We start from the raw sequence: 18,909 nt of genomic DNA on the forward strand, positions 1-18,909 counted from the left end.
ACATGATGCTGAACTGCACTACTTGAAAATGAAAGCCAAAGCTTATGATCATCTTCAGAGGAGGAGAAGGCAGGGGGAACTGATAAGCCTGAGTTTGATTCACATAATGCTAAACCATAGTTTAGTGTTCCTTCTAAACTATAGGGCTAGAAATATTCAGGCTCGGCAGGGGGGCTGTAGGTTCCACAACTGGCTCTTAGTAAAACTGTAGCTTCCAATTTTGGTTATGAGGACTGCAGTGATGAGAACTCTAGAGAAAACTGGCCAAACACACAGTCCTCTTCCCTGGTTCCCTTGGACATTGACCTAAAGTAGTGTATTTCATGTGCCAGGGTGGAGAACCTGTGGTTCCCCTAGATGCTGTACATGCCGTCTGGGATTGTTGTTGGAATCCAGCAGCATTCAGAGGGCACCAGGTTGGGGGAGGCCAGCTGAAAGCATAAGAGTCATTAATTTTTAAAGCAAGGAGGATTCCTCTGAATTTTGCACTGATCATTCTGCTTCTTTTCCTCTCTCCAGGTTGGATGACATCCTCATCGGTGCTCCTCTCTTTATGGAGCGTGAATATGAGAGCAACCCTAAGGAGGTTGGGCAGGTGTATCTCTACCTCCAAGAGAGTGCCTTGTACTTCAGAGAACCGCAGGTGCTGTCTGGCACTGAGGTGTTCGGCAGATTCGGCAATTCCATCGCACATCTCGGAGATCTAAACCAGGATGGATTTAATGGTACTACACAAAGTATTCTTTAGAGGTTACGCACAGATTGCTCAAGACAGTTGAAGATGGGAATGGCTCAATTGCAAGGATAGTTTGCTTTGCAGTGGCCAAAATAATAATTGTGATTTATATGTTTGTACTGAGCCATGTGTTCTTAAGAGCGGGAGACTACCCCCCCACCACCACCACCAAAAGCTAAATGTGTGATGACTAGGGATGTGTGATAAATTTGATTCAGGTGGGTTCTGAAAATAGACATCTCAAGTGTCAAAAGCCAGGGTAAATAAAGAGAGCAAAAAGCTACCTTTTTAGGATATTACCTTCCTTTCCAAGGTGGCTTAGAACATAATCAATATATTCTAAAAAAACAAATTACTAAAATTGCAGTAAGGAGACAAAACAAGAGCATTAAAAGTAGCTGTGGAACATAAGAAGAGTTAAAGCAGAGGCCTCTCTGATCTTCACTCCCGTGAGGAACTAAAGCAGCCCTCACCATAAGCATTCCCACCTCTCTTTGTTCTTTTTCAGACATTGCAATAGGAGCACCATTTGCTGGAGAAGATAGAAGGGGGAAAGTCCTCATTTTCAACGGAGCTAATAATGGGTTAAATCCTAACCCTTCCCAGGTTCTCCGCGGTATGTGGGCCTCCCAGTCGATGCCTGCGGGATTTGGTTTTACACTAAGAGGAGACTCCGACATAGACAAGAATGATTACCCAGGTAAGGTTTTTCCACACGAGAGAGAAGGGATTTCATCCCCTTCCACCTCTGGAAAATGCATCATTTTCTTTTTGGAAAGGCCGAGGTCAAAATCCCAAACATGGCTGTTCTTTTGTGTGCGGATCTAGCTTTGCTTCTCTGAGAATTTGGAGTTGGACAGAAGAAATACTCCCTTTCCTGTTGTGAGAAATCACCAGAAATGCGAGAAGGACTGAAATAGATACATTAACATAAAACACCTGAATTGTTAAAAAAAGACGGAAATGAAGAGGGGGGAGAGTGTAACCCTTCAGTTCCCTGTCAGAAAGCCTGGATGAAAAAGTTGCTTCTCTGCACTTTGGATGGCTTCCTTCTCATTTCGAAAAGTTATTAAAATAGAATAAAAATAGGAGCATAGGGAGCTGCCTTATACGGAGCCAGACCATCGGTCCATATTGCTCAGTATTACACTGACTGGCAAGAGCTGTCTGGGACTTCAGGTAGGTGTCTCTTCCATCCCTACCTGGAGACACCAGGGATTGAACCTGGAACCTTTTGCATGCAAAGCAGATGCTCTACCACTGTGCTGCAGCACTTCCTGGATCTTAATTGTGAAAATTCCCAAGATAACAAAACAGATAACGAAATTGTCAAGGCACCAGAAATAGCAGATATGATATTTCGCCTCTCATGTTGGATCCTCTTGGTATGCCTAAGAAGGGGGTAGTTCCTCTTGTCTGCTTGGAGGTTGTTTAAATATGGTTTGTCCAGTTTCGAGTGAAGAGGGTCTCCCTTGCTGCGAACTCCCTCGTAGGATTGGGGTTAAGGGGATGAGCTAAGAGCCAAAAGTTTCCTGAGCTACGAATTCACAGGATGGCTTTAGGCAAACATCTGTCTTTCAGCCCAAGCAAGGGAAACAATAGCCCCTCTGGTTACCTTGCCAGGTTATTCGAAGGATTACTAAGAGGATATGTAAAGCGCTTTGAGCACTTAGAGGAGAAGCATTATTTAAATATTGGACGTATTTTTAAAAAAAGTTATTTGAAACAGGAAGAGGTGAGAGGTCTTCCTGGTTCCAGATATTCCTTCGTTGCTCACTTGCCTGGATCTTTCTTCCTTAATTAGTTTGGTTTCAAATGTTTTCCCTCAACGATTAATATTTTACTGATGTCATCTGGTATTTATCAACAACTGCTTCACTATAGGAGCTCTCCCGCTTTATTTCTGAAGTGGAGCTTATCCAGTTTGGGGCAGCGTTCCAACACCATCTGTAGCCTAAATGCACAACATCATTTTAATTTGATTTTCTCCCATTTCACCCCTCCCCCCCCCAACTCCTCTGGGATGAAGGATAAGGCAAACCGCAGCATTTCTTTTTCTTGGGGTCTGAGAAGGCCCTCTGCATTTGTAACACAACCCACACAGTAGAATTGCTGTAGTGCAAGCCTTAGGATTGTTTTGCTGGCATAAGCCCCGTTGTAATTAATGGGACAATGCTGGACGAACATCCTGAAATATCTTCTGCCACTGTGCTCTGTTAACCTACTGTACTAATGTTTTCGGATAGTTTATGTTCTGTGACTGTTTCACTGATTATTCCCTCCTCCCTCCCTTTGTTTGCCTTAATCCAGCTGGCTGGGCTTGTAGCTTTGTGTTCTCATTTGCGTCGCCTTTGAAAACAGGGAGAAAACGAGGATCAAAATGTGTGGTGTTTTTATTCCCCTTTGGGGTTTTTTAGCGCTACAAAGGCTTAATCTTCCTCATCCCTTACTTGGGAAACAAGTTCCACAGAACTAGAGAAGACTTGGGCCAAACCACACGGGAGATCGGTTGGATGTTCCTTTATTTGGTAGATTTCTCTCCCGGTTTTTCAGCGAATTCTCCTCACAAAGCAGCAAACATCACACACGACAGCAGTCTGAAACCATATAAAACGTTAAGCTCTGAAATACCCCAAAAAGCCTCAAAATTAGGCAGCACGTGGAAGCAGCAGCCCACACAGCCCAGCCCAGCCCAGAATGAAGCAGCCTGAAATACTCCATAAAAGAGGCAGAGAACAGGTGCCCTGCTTGAAAAAGGATTGGGATGGAGCTTGAGTGATGTTACTAGGAAGCAAATTTCATAGAACTGGGGTCATCACTGAGAAGGCCCTGCTATATGTGGCCACCACTCTCATTGCCCTCACAGGTGTGCACAGAAACAGGGCCTCTGGTGCAGGTCTATGAGGTGGTGTGGGTGAAGTTGGTTCTTCATGTAAACCAGTCCCAGAACAAACTAGCAAACAGTCCAGCTACCACAGTATAAGTCTAATACGATCCAATCTGCTGACACCCTTTGGCTATCCTGACTTCTTCTTTTTAAGCTGCTCTGGAGGGGGGAGGTATTGAATTGGAGCATCAACATTTCTCCAGCTGAAATATTCCATCCCAATAAAGTGCTGAAAGCACAAATGTGGCGATGAGCATTGCTGCTGTGTTATTTTCCCACCAAGGCTAATAGTGGTTAACGTGAAGAGAAACTTCGATCGTAGAAAAAGTTAGATATTAAATAACCTCTCCCTCAGTGCCACTGGCAAAAACTGTGGGTGACCAATACCATCTTTGAAGAGGCAGTTCCCCTTTTGCTCTCAAGCACAAATGAATGCTTCTTCTTCTTCTTCTTCTTCTTCTTCTTCTTCTTCTTCTTCTTCTTCTTCTTCTTATTATTATTATTATTATTATTATTATTATTATTATACCTCCCTACACCCATAGGTCTCAGGGGGGTTCGTGCTATGGCATGTATCTTTCACCTAAACACAAGTATTTTCTTGCTCTCTTTTTAGTAGAATATTTACGTTTTCCCAAATTGATGCAGATTTCATCCTTTTAAAGTATGTCAGTTGCCTGAGATTCTTTAGTCAAAATGCACCATCTGAGCTAAGGTGGCCAGGAAAAGAGCCTTCTTAGTGGTAGCACCTCCCAACTGATGCTGACATTGTTATCTTTTTGTCACCAGGGAAATACATTTTTCTATTCCCGGACATATTACTCTGTTGCCATCTCCTAATGAAGCAGGGTGTTGTTGCTTTAATGATGTTATATGTTATTTGTATATTATATTGGTTTTGTAAACTATTCAGAAGTTTTGCTAATGGGTGGTATAAAGTCTTTTAAATAAATAAGTGAATGAGCAGGCAACAGACCTCATTTTAAAATTTAGCCAAAGCACCTTAATGCCCTTTCCAGTCTTAACAGTTTTACACTAATAGATATGCTGGTGGGGGAAAAGAAAACTGCCAATGTGTCCCAGTTAAAAATATGCTGTTGGCTCAAAATGTACCTGTTTGTGCCAGCAAAAATGAAAATACACGAGCTGAGGACAGCAGCCTTAAAAATATTTTGAAACCTAATATTGGAGGTCGTGTTTGAATCTGAAAAACATAAGTGGGTATATTTGTCAGAATTAACAGAGATAACTGGGCTTAGCGGGGAATTTGTTTTCCTTCACTTTAATATTTAACATCAAAGTCCGCATTGAAAATTATCTTGAGGCAAAGTCCAAGGTCAAGTATTCCAATGAGAGAATGGTTGGCTGGGCTCATGGAAGTTGTCATCCAGCATATCTAGAGGACACCAGGTTGTTGAAGGCTGAATTAGAATATATCCATATTTTTAGAAAACCTAACTGGGCTCTGTATCAGATTTTTGGTGAACTGCTAAAATAATAAACATGGCACAGAGAATATAAATACCTAAATGATTAATCATAACAGTATCCATTTTGGCTATTGTAGAGCATTATTTAAACATGTCGAGCTAATTTCTGAATTTAGACCAATTGCTTGTGAGACCTTTTTCCTACTTTTCAGAGATGGAATGTGTCTGTAGCTGTTACATTGCTGATGCAAATTTAAGCAGCAAACGAACCTTTTGAAAAATAAAAATCTGGCTCATCAGCTTTGTTGGCTTAGATAGAATATACAATATTCACTCTTTGGAGAACCACACAAACATTTCTGACCAGAATTCCTTATATTTATTTACTGGGGTGTTTATCATGCTCTTTCCTTAAAGATTCCTTAAACCATTTAATGCCAGAAATAAAAAGCAAGGTCATACCATCTCACCTTGCTTGCAATGTGTCTGAATATTCACCATGTAAATCTTTATCTTACTGATAAAATTGCCCTGTGGTGGCTGTTGAAGGATCTAGTTCAAGTCGAGAAAAAAACCAGGGCAGTGGGACTATTCACCACCTAGCTGTTCATCTAAGCAGGCTGGTTCCAGATGATGGTAATGGTTTGGCATTAGCCAAGGTCCTAGATATTGGGGAGAGGCTCAGCCCTGCCACTCCACCATTCTCCGTTTACACAGAGCACCCAAGGGGGTCAGAGGAAGCACAAGAGAGTTCTGTGCTTTCATGCCTCACTTCTTCCAAGCTATGGCGTCCAGCTGAAGATGTCTTGTGAGAGTCAATGTGGCGTAGTGGTTAGAGTGTCAAGCTAGGACCTTGGAGACCAGAGTTCAAACCCCCTCTCAACCATGAAGCTCGCTAGGTGACAGTCACCATTTCTCAGCCTAACCTACCTTATAAGGTTGTTGTAAAATGGAGAAGGGAGGCCTGCTTGAGAGAAAGGTAGGATAGAATTGTCGTCACCATCCTGGCATGTGTTCTCTGTCACAGACTCACACACACAAACATCAGAAGCTACCTTATGCTGAGTGAGGAAAACAGTCCATCTAACTCAGTATTGTCTACACTGACTGACAGCAGCTCTCCAGTCTTTCCCAGCTGTCCGGCATGGAGAGTCCCCCCCCCTCCCTTCTGTAACTTCACAGATAAGAATTAACGAGCAGTTGATATATTTATACAGTGGTACCTCGGGTTAAGAACTTAATTCGTTCTGGAGGTCTGTTCTTAACCTAAAACTGTTTTTAACCTGAAGCACCACTTTAGCTAATGGGGCCTCCTGCATGTATGTAACCCGAGGTACCACTGTAGTCCTTTTATTATGGCATCGTGTTGCAAGCACAGATATACAGCTCTCCACAAGGAGGGCAGTTGCCTACTCTAAACTCTCCTTCCGACTTCTGTAGCAAGAAGGGTGCCAACCATAGCTGTCAACTTTTCCCTTTTCTTGCGAGGTATCCTATTCGGAATAAGGGAATTTCCCTTTAAAAAAGGTAAACGTTGACAGCTATGGTTCCCATGGGAAGTTTCTCCCTCCCCCCGCCTCCTTTGTTCTCTGATACATTCGGACCTCCGAGTCCGTGGTGAGGGGGGGTCCCCCACACTCTCGATTGACGTCTCTCCTAGCTGTACCCTCCCTTCTGGTTCTCTTGTCTTTATCTCATAACTGAATAACTCCTTTCTGAGCTGTGCAGTTTCTGTGTCTGCCTCTCTCTCTGCTTCTGAAAACACTGGAGGCAGGGGGGTAGGTGATTATTCCCTCTCCTCTTCTGAGAGGAGTTGATCTGACTGTGACTGCATTTCCCAATCTTCAGATTCGAACCAATCCCTGACACCAGCCCTACCTGGAGGTGCCGGGGATTAAATATGCTACTTTATGCTTTCAATGCAGATAATCTTGGAGCAGGCACTGAATCTCAGCCTGCTCATAGTCTAGGTTTGGTTTGATTTTGGGTTTAATTGTAGGTTGTTGTTTACAGGCTGCGAGAACAGCTGCAGCAATGTTTGAGGAAAGCAACAGCCGTGGTAAAGGGGAAACCAACTCCTAAAAAACAAACTGCCTTGCTTATTCTTCCTAAAATGCTGTTATATGATTATTTCATATGCTCAACACATCAGGGGCTACGGAGGAAGAGCCCCCTCCAGCTTCTTAGTAGCAGGGATTTTTTGCAGGATTTAAAGTATTTGGAGAGTTGTAAGCTACGTGCCAACAATTCTCCACCTACCATGTTTCCATCCAAGTTAGAATATATCTTATTGTGGAATCTATTCAGTGGAGATGTTCAAGACAAGGGTGGGTTGGAAGGGAAAGAATGGAAAAAGAAAATTAAGTAAGGAACAGCCTTGATACAGAGCCATATCATGGCTGTGGTTGCAAAGTGAATGGACAGGAGCTAAGAACTGGCAATTGGCTTGTCACCACTTCATTGCAAATGCCTTATTCCTCTGATTTATAGAATTACGATATGCTTCCATTTTGGGGAGAGTATAGTAAACATGACATAGCAGCAATTGCCCAACTTTAGAGAGGTGTCAGGCATGAGAAGCGGGTGTCTAGAGTCAGTTCAACAGATGATGGGAGTTGAAAATCTGAACCTTAATCCAGACAAGGTGGAGGTACCATTAGCCAAGAACACTGGCGATCTGGGTGAGGAGGTTCAACCTGTAATAGAACAATAGGAGGTGGTCAGTAATAGCACCAAAGAGAGGTTGACATTTGGAGTCAATGCCTAGTTTTGGTCAACTCAGCGGATTGTCAACTTTAGGCTGTTGGTACTTCATGATGGACTATTAATCCAGTGTTAATAACACCTCTGTGCTTTTCTTCATGCTATTTCCTCTGGACCTCACTGTTTACAATTCCCACCCACCTTACTCCAAACTCTGTGTGTGGATGTGTGTGACTGCAACTCAGAAAAACACCTCTTGCATTTGATAAGGTGGGCTGTAGTCCATGTATGTTTGTGCTGTGATGAAGTTGTTAGTCATTAAGGTGTCATAGGACTCTTTGTTGCAACAAAAACAAAAATTTCAGGCCCCGTTCCACCACCCAGCTTTGCCACTGGTCTCCCCACCCTCTAGGGGCAGAGAGGGACTGGTGGTAAAGCTCTGTGGAACATCTCCCCTCCTGCTGAGTCAGTGAGAGGGGAGGCATTCTGCCACCCAGCTTTGCTACCTGGCAGGAAGGGAAGATCTCCCCCAGCCCACCCAGCAGTGATGAAGCTTTGCACTGGCTTCTCCTGAAGGGAAGAGTCAATGCAAAGCCCTACTGCTAGGCAGGAGGATCTATCCCCCCTCACCCGGTGGGGTAGTCTCCTTATAGAGTTTGTGTCCCCATCGTGGGGGTGGCAGTGGGTCGTTTTGCCTTAGGTGCTGAAACTCTTCAGGCCACCCCTGTTTGATAATATACTCAAATACAGTACACTCTGGGGTACACTATGTCCTTGTAGTTCTGTTGTCTGCTGTGGCCCTATGTCAACAAACTGGGGTCACAGAGGACGACTGAAAGTCTCCTTTGCCTTCAATCGAGGGACCTTGGGATTTTGTTTGATGGAACTTTTTTTTAAAAAAAAATTGTCCATGGTTATTTCATTACTTCCTAAGTACTCAGTCATATCCCCCAGGCACCACTGGGCATTATTCATTACCTATATGGAGAGCAGATGATGACTCCCTTTAGGAAGTGGAAATGCTTGCCTAGAATTCAAAGTTGGAATATCAAGTCCAAAAACACTGCGGAGTGTCAGCTATATCCTAGTAATGATTTATAGGCAATTCTTTCCAGAGATCAAAGCTGCAGAGATTTGTTCTCCTTTTTGTATAAAAAAAGGAAAGAAAGAAAGAAAGAAAGAAAGAAAGAAAGAAAGAAAGAAAGAAAGAAAGTCAAATCCCTAGTAAATGGAACAGTATAATCTTCCAGTTCATGAAGTTTTCTTCAGGTCTCATTTGACAAGGATTCAGAACACTTAGTTTAAGATTATTGTCTCTCCTTTCTTTTCTGCAAATATTCTGCATTGTGTGAAACACTTTGCTTTCAGCTAGCAAACACTATCTGTGGCATTTTCTGGGAAGAAATATGACCGAGATGACTAAAGTGTTCTCTATTTTTAGGGTAGCCGTGCTGCCAGACTTCAGATAACATAGACGGCTCAAACACTTGATTTTGATTGTTTTCTTTTGCAGAACCAAAAATGTTTATCAATCGCATTAATGATTTTGGCATTCCGAATGTTAAAAATTCCCTTCTCGAGAGATGCGAAAGGGAAACTTCCAATTGATTTTCCATGGAGCTGAACTGGACCGTGTAAAACAAGAATGCAATGGAAATAATTATGACAAAACATTGCAGTGTGAAGTGCTCCAGTAACTATTCTGAGTCCCGCCGGCACCATACATTTAAAGCAGTATTGTACCACTTTAAACAGTCATGGCTGCCCACAAAGTCTCCTGGCAGCTGTAGTCTGCTAAGGGTGCAGAGGGTTGTTAGAAGACCCCTTCTAATGCGGTTAGGCATTGGAGTATTAGATTGGAGGGGAGGGGAGGGAGAAGCCATCACCTACCCCTCCTATTTCAAGGTTATTCCATTAAAGGAATCTGGAGTGTGTGATCCTGTCCGAAGCCCAGGCGGGGGCTAGGGCCATGGCACGACCCCTATCAGTGACCCTGGGGGGCCTCGAGTTAATTTGCATCAATGGGGCTTACTGGTGGTTAACCCTTCTGAGACTTCCTGCAGGTGGGCAGGAGTCAGATATAGTCGGTTTGGTTCCAATGCCTAAGCCATGGGTAGGCAAACTAAGGCCCGGGGGCTGGATCCGTCCCAATCGCCTTCTAAATCTGGCCCACGGACAGTCCGGGAATCAGCATGTTTTTACATGAGTAGAATGTGTCCTTTTATTTAAAATGCACCTCTGGGTTATTTATGGGGCATAGGAATTTGTTCATCCCCCCCCCTTCAGAATATAGTCCAGCCCACCACAAGGTCCGAGGGACAGGGGACTGGCCCACTGCTGAAAAAGGTTGCTGCCCCCTGGCTAAGCCAATACCACTCACATTCTGTAACCAATAAAGTTGTGGCCTTTTTTTTAGCCCATTAACCAAAAATACTGGGGTCAAGTGTCTTTATTCCAACAAAGGGGATGGGTTCGGGGCCTTGCCATACAATTGTAGCTTTGTGAGGGGAACAGTGTTATTCTGCTTTAGCTGTGTAATGCAGACAAGGATCCAGTCCATTGTGTTGTCCTCCATAGGGATCCATTCTATTTCCCCTCCTAGCTGGTTTTCCATCCCTGGTTTCCACTGACAGCCAATTGCAAATGTATAATTGGGAGCTCACTTTAAGCATCCGCATCCTTGAGCCGCATCCTTTCCTGCCTTACACCTGATGCCATGTATAACGTTGGGTATCAGGGAACATGGGCATAGTTTGGGAGAAACAGCCTCAGGGGCCAAATTGGGATCTGTGCTGGGCTTATTTAGTCCCATGGGCCAGAGGATTCCCATCCCAGTTATAGAGGAAAGGCTTGGTCGAGGGCTTGTCCTGGGTATTTCTGTCACTGAAGAACAGAGATCTGCTTGCCTTGCAAGAGGACTTCAGCCCACTCATATCAGGGTAAAGGGGAGGGTGGCTGAATTTAACGTGAATTAATGAAATTGACATTTTTCCTGTGAGTGTTGCCTATGTGTTAGTTTATTCATTTTCCAATGCACATAGTTTTAAGCTAGTGAAAATGTTTTGTCATTTTTGCCTGTGTTTAAGTGTTTCCTTTTCATCATTGTTTTCCAGATTTGATTGTAGGTGCCTTTGGAGCTGGCAAGGTAGTTGTTTACAGGTATGTACTACTTTATGCATACATAAAGATTCTGCCATTGTCACTCACAGGTGGGGTTGGGGAGAAAACAGATTCAATTTACATTTAAATGTGAATCTGCCGAATATACTCTCTCTGAAACAACATGAGAACTGAAACAGAGCCATCCTTTGAAATTTGCACTGAACTTTGCGACTGAAGTTCTCCAAATAACATTCAGACATGCATTATATTCTAACATTCACTTCTATTTGGAGAAAGTGTTTTCCAAAATGTGTACATTATTCAAACATGTATGCAAAAATGTGTTTATTAGGAGGAACTTGCATTAAAATGTTGGGAATTTTTTATGAGGATTCATTAAAAAATATTCACAAATTGCTGCAGAAAGAGGGAGAATTGAATTTAAGATGGGGAAAATGACAAAACTAAGAGGCCCAAAGTTGATAGATCCTTCCATTTTTATGCTCCTTTTTTTGCATAAAAAGCTGCATTTTAGCATTTAGCCCAATTAAAAAGAAAAATCAATTTTGAAAAAGTAGTATAAATATTTTAGAATGATTATAGTATAATAATATAAAACTGAGCTGGGGAAATTGCCATTACAATCTGAATACAGTTTGTCTGAAGAAATTAATTGTAGGAGCAGTAGAAGTAATGGCAGTAGTGTTGGCATTTTATTTTCTAAATGTATTTGGTTTACACAGTTAATTTCTTATATACTGTTCTGAGAGATGAGCCACAGGGTACTCCATCTAAAGAAATTATAGACTTCTGGAGTATCCAATGTGGTGCTCTCTAGATGTTGTCGGACTAAAACTCCCATTATCCCTGATCGTTCATAATGTTTGCTATGACTGATGGGAGTTGTAGTTCAAAAAGATCTAGGGGCACTACATAGTTTATCTCTGCTATATTCTGCTATATTTCCTCATACTCTATTTATGCAGCTATTGCAGTCTGTGGATTTTGAAAGGAAGCCTATCCTGGCTTCTCACCTTCCCATTTAGTTTTTTCCTAGGGAGTTGAATTAAAGCTATGCGTTTAATTACAAGCAAGTTACTTGGAGAGATTCTAAGTAATTATTTTTGTAGCCAGGACTGTTTCCAGCTGCTTTTTCTATTATGACTTCTTCTCCTTCTTGGCTTGTAGACCACTTGGCTTAAGATCTATCAGCTACTTTGTATCATAGAACAGTTTGAAAAAAAAGTTCCCTTTCTCCTTCCCAAAAATCATATGAGTCACAAATGCAAAATGTGGCAGAACTGAAACAGAATATTTCTTTGCTGGAGAATGTTACATTGTTGAGAGGCAACAACAGTCCTTTGTGGATGTTCTAAAACTTGGTATGATCAAGATGTGGAAGGGAAGCATGGTTGCAATGATAGGCCCCACTCATGACCTCCATGCATTGATTGAACCAGGGGGTGGCAGTGTGGTCCCCTCCAGATGTTGTTGGGTTCCCGCCCTCATCATCCTTGACCACTGGCAGACCTGGCTCAGACTGATGGAAGTTGTAGTGGGCATCAGACTTGAATTTAAGCTCTGGTCTTGTAGCCATGGGTGATGAGGATTTCATGCAGGTCACTGAGCAGGCTGGCAGACATGGGTCCTTTGTGTCCAGCACAGAAATCAAGCAGGTTGATGGAGGAAACAATCCTCTCCTTTGTACCCAGCACAGAAATACAGCTCTCCATCCCTCCTTTACCAAATTTGACTAGGTTAAGGCTTTATTTATTTGTTTGTTTGTTTGCTTGCTTGCTTGCTTGCTTGCTTGCTTGCTTGCTTGTTGATGGTTTTTTTCCAGGCTACTAACTTTTGTGGACTTATTTACAAGGCTGATGCATACTAATCCTGCATGCACAGGCTCTTATACACACATTCAGGACACTTCATTACATACAGGAAGCCCATGAATTCACAAGTGAAATGTCAATGGTAGACTCACATGCTGGGCTTTGCTTTAAGATAAACATTGGGTGACGTTCAACTAAGTTATACCCACAGTTGGCGCACTGAAATGCACTTAAGATCATTGATTTCAGTGAGCCTATTCAGAGTATGAGCAACACTAACGCCATCTCTTGTTTTGTGAATAAAGCTGTCGTTAAAATGTAAATTCAAGGCCACTGTTAAAAGTCCTTTCTGCTATAACAGTGAAATCAGGGGTAGGTTCAAACAGGTCTTAACAGTGGTAATTCATTCTTTGTGGAATATATTTCCCAAAGAAGAAGCTTCCCTTTTCCTGATCCTCCAGCCCTTCAAAAGGTAATGTGAGACCATCCTGGTCGGGAAAATATTTAGAGAATTCCTGTGCACTTGCTTTGCATGTAAGCAATTTTTAATGTACCTTTGATGTCTGTGCTGCTTATTTTACTGGATTTACAATTGTTTTATATTGCATCATGTTAGAGCTGTATAAGGCAGCACTTGAAAGCTTTGGCTGGGAAGTGGTGTATATATTGCTCTAATAATATTAGCCTTGTCCGCACGCGCGGGTTTGCCTCTTTGTGCATAGATGCATTTAGCAAATCTCTATTAACAGAATTAGGCTAGATCTTAATCAGATATACAAACACAGGGAACATGAATGAGTCATTAACCTCCAAAGCGTGGGCTTGCACACTGTCCCTGTGGGAAAATGTGTGTGCTCCTAATGTGGGCACTGTGCGTGCACCTCCCAGCAGGAGTTTGATTGTTTACGATATGCACTAATACAGGAAGTGTGACTCACGCTTTCTGTGGTCCCACGTGTAATTAACATCCACAGTAACTGAATATTCTTCTTCCTCTCTTCTATTGTCTCTTGTTCCTTTTCTACATGCTCAGCTTTTGCTTTTCTCCCCTGCAGAGCCAGGCCGGTGGTGACAGTCGATGCGCAGCTCTTGCTTACGCCGGTGATTGTAAATCCGGAAAATAAAACCTGCCAGCTTCCCGGCTCAGTGACTTTGGTGGCTTGGTAAGTTGGCAATAACAACAGACGAGTCTTTCACACCAGAGTCTTACATCCACAGCACTCTGTGCACTGAGCCTCTTTGTATGCATATCTTAGAGGAGGCACATCTCTGTGTGCTCACAGAGCTCCTCCGCTGAAGTGCGTGAGGACGGCTTGCAGGTGAGCATCTGTGCTCCAGAACTGTGCGCTGGCAGCCCAAGATGTCAGGGCCATGGCATTTCCCCTCCCATTTTAAGCTGCTTTCTATTGCTGCATAGTTAAACTACGGAATTCACTTCCAACAGGAGGCAGTGACGGTCGCCAACTTGGCTGGCTTCAAAAGAGGATTAGACAAGTCCATGGAAGATGAGGCTAACAATGGCTAGCAGCCATGGTGGCTGTGTTCCAGCTCCACTGCTGGAGGCATTAAGCTTCTGAATTCCAGTTGCTGGAAACTACAGCAGGAAAGAGAGCTGTTGCGTTCAGGCTCTGCTTGCAGGCTTCCCATAGGCATCTGGTGGACCACCTTGAGAACAGGATGCTAGACTAGATGGGCCATTGGCCTGATCCAGCAGGCTCTTCTTATGTTCTTATGACTGTCCTCTTAACCTTATGATCTTGAAACTCCATAGTTCCTGCGCAATAAATAAAACCCAATGGCAGCTGTTAAATAGATTAAACATTTTGGGGGAGCAAATCACACCTGTCCATGATACAGAATCTTGAATTGGATTATGAAATCACTGCATAGTTTACATCAGGGGTCCCCAAACTAAGGCCCATGGGCCAGATAAGGCCCGAGGGACTCGTTTATCCGGCCCACGGTGACCCCTGCTGCCCGCTGCTGCCGCCCACTCTTACCAGCGCTGCGCTGTGAGGCTGCCCACTTCCGAGTCAGAGGAGCACCAGAAATAGCTTGTGCGCATGTGCAAGCGTTATTTCTGGTGCACATCCGGGTCGGAGGAGGCCCGTGCACATGCACACAAGCTATTTCCGGTGCTCCTCCGACCTGGAAGTGCACCAGAAATAGCGTGTGTGCACACGTAAGGGCAAGCGCTCCCACGCCCTCCAACCTGCCGCGCAATCGGCGCTGGAGACACTGGCCCGAGACACGGTAAGTTTGCTGACTCCTTGTTTACACATTTGTCCAAGACACCATGACTCCATGTGTTCCTGCCAGACCTGCAGACGCTGGATGATTTTTGTCACTGACAGTGAGATGTTGTGTGTGCTTGGACTGAAGCACAGGGTTAGAGGCTTTTAAGTGTAATACCAACCACATGGAATGCCATAACCAGGAAGTGCTCTTTCAGCTTCTTATATACGAAGAGTTGTAACATTCCTGAAAACCTATAGGCAGTCCAAAGTTAGAGGAAGCCTGCTCTGCAGGAATGTAAATGCAAGCTGTGGTGTAAACTATGTGAATTGGATTCTCCAGGGTACTGACATTTGTGGGTCTGTCGGAACCATCAGAAGTAATGGACACCAGCGCTTGAAGTTTCAAGCAAACAACAAATATTTTACAGTTTTATTGTATCTGGGTCCATAGGAAGACATAGATTTATTTATTTTTTTAAAGCTACCTGCCTCTTTTATCCCCAGAAGGCACTCAAGTCTACAAGTTCAGTAGACCCCCTCCTTTTGGGGTATTCTGAAATCTTGGCTAGGATCAATAAATGGATCCATCGTAACACTACGCTTATGCCTGATCTATACATGTATCAGAATGAGGAGTGCATGAAGCACTGGCGCAGTCATGAGGTTAAAAAATGGAATGTTCCACTTCAGACCATCATGAGGGAATAACATTTTTTAATTGCTCCGCTATTGGGGGGGGAAACAAAAATTGCCCGTGCAAGAAGAAAACTGGTGTAGAGGAAGTGGTGTGGGCTAGAATTCTTTTCCCTGGTGTGCTATTGTTGTTGTTTTCAGTTGCAGAGAATTATTATGTGGGAGAACATTCAAAATTTTATTCCTCACCTACATTCTGACATGGCACAGTCCGTTCTGCCACCTCAGGATTCTTATTCACCTGCATTGGTTCTGAAGGTCTGGAGGCACCAGAATAATATTCTGATTTCTGCTACCTCTGTAGAAACTTGACTCCATGGGAAAGGAACTGCTTCAACGTGTATGTTCTCATAGATATATATAATCGTATATGTTATATAGGTGCCACAACAGATAGATGGTTATGGTCCTGACCATTTTGTTATAAAATATGCTTCCCTAAAGGTTTTTACTCCGGCTATAAAACTTTTTAATCCTGTCTTCGAAATGATGGAAGAGCAGCTGTTAGTTTTCTATGCTGTAATTTTTCTCTGTAGTTGTTATAACCTCGTGTTGTACATATGCAAACAATTATTAGGGAAACTCCAACAGACAAATATTTCCTCTGCCCCATGGGATAGATTTCTGTATCTCTTAGCCAGCTGTGCAACTTGTGCAAAATGCCCGTTGATTGACATTTCAAAATAAAATGAATGAAAGGAGGTCATCTTAACCAGAAAAAGCTCAGGGAGTCTAAAGATTTGGATTACTGTACACTATCCCAGTATAAGGCAAATATTGTTTTAACCATGTGGGAAATTGTTATTAAAATGTGTATGCTTTGTTTTCCTACAGAGACAGAAAAACTCCCCAATATGTTGTTAAAACCAAGCATGCCTTAAAATGTGTTAAAATGTGAAGTTATAAACAGGGGGGAGAAGCTGGGTTCCCCCACCCTTGTAAATTACAGCTGAGCAAAGGTGATTGCACCTTAAGGATTTCTTACAAATTTAATTTTTTTTTCTCAGTCCATTTTTGTACTCAGCTGTCCCAAGTGCAAAAGATTTTGAGAGGACTGGCTCTGATTTGGATCCAAATAAACACTGGGTTTTTTTGGGTGGCTTCGCATCCATTTTCAGGAGCATCCTGTTTGGACATCCTGTTCACAGGTAAAGGCTACATGTGAGCAGAAATGAACTTGCTAAGCTCCACCCCCATGTGACTATTCCCACCAGTCTCCATGAGTTGGAGAGGAAAGCCTGAAGCAAGGAGCTTCTCCTAATCCCAAAGACTCCCTGTGTGATCTAGAACCCCACTTCTGTAAGGTTCTAAATCACACAGGAACCTCCATGCATAGAGGAGGCTCCCTGCTTCAGACTTCACCCTCTAATAGGGAGTCAGAGCTTAGCACATTCACCCCTGCTGCGCTTGTATGTAATCTTTACATGTGGGCAGTATACCCAAACAGGCCTCATGATAAGAGATGGGAGGATCGGTCAATTTCGGTTCTCTCCATTTCTCATTTTTCCAATTTTAAATTCAGTTCTCCATGTTTCTCCAGCAATGTGTACTTTTTAAAAAAGATGAATTTTTGTACAAATTCATCCTAATAAACATCCTAATTTTTCTGCTGCACATTTGACTAAGGTACACATTTATGCAAGCAATCTCTCTAGTGCATTTTCACTAATATATTCATTTTAATATACACATATCCCCCTAACATACGCATTTTTGCAAACATTGGTTGGAGAGCCGCATTGCAAAATTTGGACAACTGAAATTTGAAGGATGGCTGTGTTTTGCTTCTCATGTTGCTTCAGAAAGTGCAAATCTGATTAATTCAATTCTAAACGTGAACTCACTTGGGTTTCTTCCCCATCCCTGCTTTATGATACGTGGACAACCGATGTCTCTCTTGGGATCATTGTAGGCATTGAATTAGAACAAGGGCAAGGAACCTTTTTCAGACCCAAGGAGTGCATTTTCAGCTGGGCAACCATCTGGGGAGTCACATGACACTGGTGGGCAGGGCCAGGGACAAACGTGGGTGGAGCAATGAATGCAGATGCCATCTGTGTGCAGTAGGCTAGTTTCTACACATACACCCCTCTCTGTCCTCCATCCAGACAACCAAGAGGCAAGAACACTCAAGGAGGGCTGTGGCCTGGGGAGAGTCCTAAGGACCAGATAGAGAAGACTGGAGAGCTGTATTTGGCCCTCAGACCTGAGTTTCCCCAGTCCTGAATTAGAAACTCAAACCGTAGTAGAGTTTAATCATTTATTGATCTGAGCAATTGTAAACATTTTTGCAGTCGGAACATCCTGAAGGCACAAAGGCATATTGTAACAGTATGTCAGGAGGCAACCCTACCTCCACACACTTATTAGGGAGCGAGGTCTAATGAATATAGTAGGGCTTAGCTTCAAGTAAACATTTGCAGCATTACACTTTAAGTAGAAATATCTGGGGGCAGATCACAAATGAGGAAACATATTGTCTTACAAATATATATTGCAAATGTTCCTGTCTTTATACAGATTCGTATGTGTGAAAATTCACTGGCAGGGTTGAAGGGAAATAAGAGTTGTTTTAGTCTGACCTCCTTGAGTAACCCCGGGCCAAGGGAAGGAAATTTCTAGTTTATAAGATCTGTCTTCATCTACAGTTGTCCATTGTACAGATCTTTTATCAGCCCCTTACTGTCAGGGTGAAGTGTTAGACCCTTTGCCACCAAAACAATGCAAACTTTACATGGAAGAGTTTTTTTCCATCCGTTAATTGTTCTAAAACTGGCATTTATGAATAGGTCTGGATGTGCATGTGTTTTTGTACAGAGTTATAAATTAATCTCCATGATCATAAACCCTCCCGGTTCACTGCGGTCAGTTTGACTTCTCTGCCAGCTTCTTAAAGTACAGCACCTTAGTTTCAGCATTTTCCTTTCCATAGCGGAGGAATGGAAGAGTCAAGAACAGCGAGGGATGAATATGGTCAAAGGTAGTATCGAATACTTAGGGATTTGTGTAGGCTGGGGGATGAGGACTTAGTGAAGAAGAAGAGGGACTTGAAAGGAGTGCAAGAAGTGATACCACATTGGAGTTCTAGATGGGACTTCCAAGCATAAGAGCAGCATAGGGAAATGAAACCGGAGGGGTAGCCAAGGGTGGCAGAGTGGGAGGAACAATGGTTATTTGCAAGGAAAGAAATGCACAGTTTGTGGCTGCATTGAAGCATAATAATAAACAATGGTTCATCATTATGTTCATGAGTCTCAGGCTCATGCATTCCCTCCTCCCATCTTAGAAA

At 43.0% G+C, this 18,909-nt stretch overlaps 1 protein-coding gene across 3 annotated transcripts in view; it reads left to right on the forward strand.

Moving 5' to 3' along the window:
* Positions 1–18,909, forward strand: part of ITGA8 (integrin subunit alpha 8) — a 119,647-nt gene that overhangs the window by 41,130 nt on the left and 59,608 nt on the right. For all 3 annotated transcript variants that reach the window (XM_028751564.2, XM_028751565.2, XM_028751566.2), the window contains exons 12-15: positions 520–725; positions 1,245–1,436; positions 10,870–10,915; positions 13,746–13,853. In XM_028751564.2, the coding sequence (XP_028607397.2) occupies positions 520–725; positions 1,245–1,436; positions 10,870–10,915; positions 13,746–13,853 (552 nt within the window). The remainder of the gene's footprint in view (positions 1–519; positions 726–1,244; positions 1,437–10,869; positions 10,916–13,745; positions 13,854–18,909) is intronic.

The sequence above is a fragment of the Podarcis muralis genome, chromosome 12 (assembly GCF_964188315.1).
Source record: "Podarcis muralis chromosome 12, rPodMur119.hap1.1, whole genome shotgun sequence".
Classification (NCBI taxonomy): domain Eukaryota; kingdom Metazoa; phylum Chordata; class Lepidosauria; order Squamata; family Lacertidae; genus Podarcis; species Podarcis muralis.